This window comes from Carassius carassius, chromosome 31, assembly GCF_963082965.1.
Source record: "Carassius carassius chromosome 31, fCarCar2.1, whole genome shotgun sequence".
NCBI lineage: Eukaryota > Metazoa > Chordata > Actinopteri > Cypriniformes > Cyprinidae > Carassius > Carassius carassius.
The window spans coordinates 30,277,747-30,283,248 of NC_081785.1; the positions used below are offsets into that span (position 1 = coordinate 30,277,747).

A 5,502-nucleotide genomic window follows, 5' to 3' on the forward strand; every position below is an offset into this window, starting at 1 on the left:
TCAACATCTCTTCAGACTTAAAAGATTGAGTTAAAATAGTTCACAAAACTGTGATTATGAACACAGACTAGTAAATAGATGTTAACTTGTGTGTTGTGTTGTAGTTTAATTTCCCAGAAAACATCTGTAGTCCTATTTACACAATTCTTTATTCCCAATACAAGTGAAAGCTAAAAATATGCAGTAGAATAAATGTGCACCAAAGTTGAATCGCAGGTGCTCAACCAATTATAGAAGAGGTTTGATTTCAACTCTCTCTACAATTGTTTCTTCAAAAACAGTGTAATTTTCAGCCAGCAGGTGAAGTTAGGCAAAATATCGGTTTACTTGTGTCTGTAGAGCGAGTGTTGCACTTTATTCTAGAGACGTGTGAAAATATCTTGAGCTGGTTATAAACACAGACCACAATTCAGATACAGTCACAGTATTTCAGGCTTGTTGATGGTCTTTTGACCCGTTGCTTCACAGGTTTCCTTCAGCAGCAGGCGGCACGTGAGCTTTCACATGGACGAGGAGGAGATCGTGCGCATCAACCCGCGCAAGGACGTCCTCATCCGCGGCTACGAGGACTACCGGCACCCGGTGCTGTGGAAGCAGGACCCGGAGCACGAGGAGCACGACGCCTCCGCTGCCTTCTCCAAGCTGGAGGGTAAGAAGTGTGACTTCCTGTTCGGCGAGGACCCGGAGCGGCACAGCGGCGGCAAGGACCCCGTCAAGACACAGCAGCCGCCGGCCCTCGGCAAGAGCAAGGCGTCCCGGCGGCGGAGAGAGGACGGAGAGCGCTCGCGCTGCATCTACTGCAGAGAGATGTTCAACCACGAGGACAACTGGCGCGGACAGTGCCAGGACGCACCCGACCCCATCAAGCAGTGCATCTACAAGGTGAGCTGCATGCTGTGTGCCGAGAGCATGCTGTACCACTGCATGTCCGACTCGGAGGGAGACTTCTCGGACCCGTGCTCCTGCGACGCCAGCGAGGAGCAGTTCTGTGTGCGCTGGCTGGCGCTGCTGGGGCTGTCTCTGCTGGCGCCCTGCATGTGCTGCTACCCACCGCTGCGCGCCTGCCACCGCTGCGGAGAGGCCTGCCGCTGCTGCGGAGGGAAGCACAAGGCTGCGGGCTGAGCGCTGGCTTCTGTGGCCCGACACGGGCGAAGCGTCACTCACCGCTCGACTGGAGCTTGTGGAGAGAGCGGCCGAGCGCGGAGGAGCTCCTGACCTGAGGAGGACCGTCCTGGAAGCACGGACACCAGGAGGAAGCGCACGTCCGGAGCGACACGTCGCATCTAACTATGTGAAGAAATCATAATCCTATCGTGTCTTGTACAGAGATCTAACAAAGGGATTTCCGCTCTTGGCTTTTTCGTGCAGTTATTAACCGTGGCCTTTTCTTTTTCGACGCTAGGAAGTGCACAGACTCGTTGTTTTGCTCCCTCATCGTGTTTCCTAAAGCAGAGCGCTGATGTTTTCAATCAAACAGCACTTATTATAATCCCACAAGCGCTTCGATTACAGAAGCTGCTCTCTGACTTTATTCTCGGAGGACATTATTCTCACGGTGGAATATAAGTGTTTATTTTGCATGCATGTTTAAAGCTGACGCTAAATCTTGTTTTGACTAATAATCAGATGTTTTGTGCAAAGATGATCTGTCAGTGTTGTGGGAAAGAACGACGGTTTACTTTCTATGCAAGTATTTCCACGAGACGCTCGGCTGTACATATCCACACTACTCCCGCAGTGACGGTACCCATCGTGGTTTGGTTTCACAGCATCATGTACATAAGTCACATTTTAATATTGTTTCACATTGAAAAGTAGTGGAGACGACGGAGAAGACGTGTGAGGCTTGAATGTGTAGAGATTCTCTCTAGTTTTGTATCGCAGACAGTAAATAGTGCTCCGAACAAACGTCTTATGAAGCTGCTGGAAACAATCACTAACCGCATCACAAGATTTAATCAGATGACTGTTAATGGTGATCTAGTTCTCCAGCACGGTTTAACTCTTCTGTGTTGCTTCTTCTGGTGATCGCTGGCGTCTGTGGAGAAGCGAGGATCATGCACTGCTTTGGCGTGTGACGCTGCGCTCATGTGACTACAGTTAATCCGGTGCTGCTGTTGTTCTCTTCCCTTGGTGTTCTCCTCTCTTGATGGAAGTGTTGGCTCTTTCTGCGCTCATGAAGTGTGTGATGTGCTCGTGTTCTTGAGTCTTCAGTACAGCAGTGGTGTTCTGAGCAGCTTCATTCTCCTCCATCTGAAGAAGTGCCTCGCTCCGCTTCTGTCGCTTTACATCCATCTATAGCTATTCTATCACGGCTTGAAAATACTAAATATATGATGTAATATTTATAGTTCAGTAACTCATGTCATAGATGTATTTTCTGTATACAGATGTAGCTTGTTACTTTCATAAATATACAATGTAAATATGCATACAGAACTGTTTTTATGTTACACCATACACTTATTACATCAGTTAACTTTACCATGAAAATAAAAAGAGAGTTTAAAATAGTGCTGTGTGTCTGTCTCTGTGTGTGTGTGTGTGTGTGTGTGTGTGTGTGTGTGTGTGTCTGTCTGTGTGTCTGTCTGTCTGTCTGTCTGTCTGTCTGTCTGTCTGTGTGTGTGTGTGTGTGTGTGTGTGTGTGTGTGTGTGTGTGTGTGTGTGTGTGTGTGTCTGTCTGTCTGTCTGCCTGTGTGTGTGTCTGTCTGTCTGTGTGTGTGTGTGTGTGTGTGTGTGTTTTCTCACTTCTGCACCGTATTTCAGGAACAATCGTGTGTCCAGTAATAATCTCAAGGGATGTTTTCATCTGAGAAATGGTCTAAATAAAGTAAAGCATGTGTTTTAGGGTGTGTGCCCCAGACTCTATTCTATTTAATCTCTATTCAACATTTAAACACTGATTGAAATGAAATGCTTTCACTCAGATGCTGTTATCATATGGAGTCTTGCCCAGTCACTTTATTATTACGTTCACATCAGATATACAGTCATGGCCAAAAATATCAGCACCCTTGGTAAATATGATCAACGAAGGCTATGAAGTTGTGTCTGCATTGTTAATCCTTTTGATATTTTATTTAAAAAATTCACAAAAAAAATGTATCCTTTCATTGGATAATAAGAATTTAAAATGGGGGGAAGTATCATTATGAAATAAAGGTTTTTCTCAAACACACATTGGACACAATTATTGGCACCCCTAGAAATTCTTTTGAGTGAAATATCTCTGGAGTATATTCCTATTCATATTCACAATTCTGAGCACTCCAGGGTGATTATAAACATGAAATTATCCAGCAATGATTTCCTGTTTTACAGAGATATAAATAGAATGGAAAACAAAGCCCAAATTCCCTTAATCATCCATCACAGTGAGAAAAACCAAAGAATGTATTTCTGATGTGCAGCAAAAGATAATTGAGCTTCATAAATTAGTGAAGTGGCTTTAAGAAAAGAGCTAGAGCAGCGATAATTTCCCATTTCCACCATCAGGACAATAATTAAGAATTTCCAATCAACAGAAAATGTTATGAATCTGCCTGGAAGAGGAGGACGTGTGTCTATATCGTCCTGATGTACGGTGAGGAGGAGAGTTAGAGTAGATAAAGACTCTCCAAGGATCACAGCTGGAGAATTGTAGAAAATAGTTGAGTATCTGGCTCAGAAAACCTTTAAAGAAATTGTCAAACAGCACCTACATCACAACATGTCATTTATGAGGGTTTCAAGAAACGTTCTCCTAGCTCATCCAGAAACAAACTAAAGCAGATTCAGTTATCAGACACGACTGGAACTTCAAATGGGACTGGCTTCTGTGGTCAGATGAAACTAAAAATGAGCTTTTAGCAGCAAACACTCAAGATGGGTTTGGTCAACACAGGGATAAAAAGTACCCCATGTGTTCAATGAAATGCTGTATTTTTGATGTTGTGGGCCTATATTTCTGCTGGAGGTCCTGGACATCTTGTTTAGACACATGCATCATGGATTCTATCAAATATCAACAGATAAAAATCAGTAAGTGACTGACTCTGTTAGAAATCTTATAATGTGCCATGTTTGGATCATCCAATCGTACAATAATTCAAACACCGACCTCAAAAACAACAAAAATGGGTCACTGGGCACAAAACCAAGCTTCTGCTATATCCCTTCCAGTCCTCTGACCTGAACCCTACAGAAAGTGTTTGGGGTGAACTGAAGAGGAGAAGCTGGGAACCTAAAGGGTCTGGAGTGATTCTGGATGAAGGAATGGTCTCTGATCTCTTGTCAGGTGTTCACTAACCTCATCAGGCATTATGGGAGAACATATGTATGAGTGTGTGTATTAGAGAAAGAAAAACATTTATTTCGTGATGATACTTCTCCCTATTTTAAATTCTCATTATCCAATGAAAGGATACATGTTTTTGTGCATTTTTTAAATAATAGATCAAAATGATTAACAATGCAGATCCATTTCCTCAGCCTTCTTTGATCATATTTACCAAGGGGGCTGGTATTTTTGGCAATGACTGTATGTAGCAAACTGTTTAAAGATCATCCCCGATCAGAACTTTAGCTCCTCATCTGGACCAGCATTCACATCATATTTTACAGTAGATCTGAATGTGAATAGATTTGCGAGCATTGCTTCTGTATTTGGGGAAAAGCACCTTTCAAGCAGTTAGACCAGGAGTGAAACATATAATTATGCAAGTTACTAGATATAAAATATAAATATGGTACGTTTAATGGTAAGTTTTAAAAAAAAGTCTGATAAAGTAAAAATAGGCCTACATCTAAAAATAGTCTTAAATGAGTAACATAGAGTATATACTAACTACGGTTTTCATCATGTAATCTGTAATGGATTATAGTCTTCTGAACTGTTTGACATTCAAGATCAAATCTTGAATTTAATGTGACTTTGTTTGAAAATGTCAGTCTTTTCATTACATTGGTGTCATTCAAACAGGTGTGTTTCCGTGCAATCTAAAATGTGAAATTAAGGAACTTGTGAATTCCAGCACCTGATTAAGGCCCTGTCCACACGGACACGGGTATTTTTATAACCGTGACTTTTTACGCGGTTCGGCCTTTCGTCCACACGAAAACGCAGTTTCAGGGCACCGAAACCGAACATTTTTGAAAACTACGGCCTGATGAAACACGGTACAAAGTGTTCAGAGCTGATGGACCTTCAGCACACTCCCGCTGTCACGGCTTTATTCTGAAACACTGTTTCATTACACTGCGTGCTAGACAGTGCGTGTTAGATGTTAGTAAGGAACACAGCATTAAGATGATTTTAACTCAAACACATACGAGTCTATAATCCATAATAGAATATCTTATGTTTATATGAATTAAAACATTATGATGACGAATAATTGTCATGACTCATTACGGTTACTAAAAAAGGCACAGACTCTGAAGTACAGTATATATATATATATATATATATATATATATATATATATATATATATATATATATATATAATGTTTTACATTCTGC

General features: G+C 42.0%; 1 protein-coding gene across 1 annotated transcript in view; it reads left to right on the forward strand.

Moving 5' to 3' along the window:
* Positions 1–2,031, forward strand: part of spred1 (sprouty related EVH1 domain containing 1) — a 54,841-nt gene extending 52,810 nt beyond the window's left edge. The window contains exon 6 of the mRNA XM_059519481.1: positions 469–2,031. Within this exon, the coding sequence (XP_059375464.1) occupies positions 469–1,122 (654 nt within the window). The 3' untranslated portion in view covers positions 1,123–2,031. The remainder of the gene's footprint in view (positions 1–468) is intronic.
* The last annotated feature ends 3,471 nt before the right edge of the window (positions 2,032–5,502 follow it).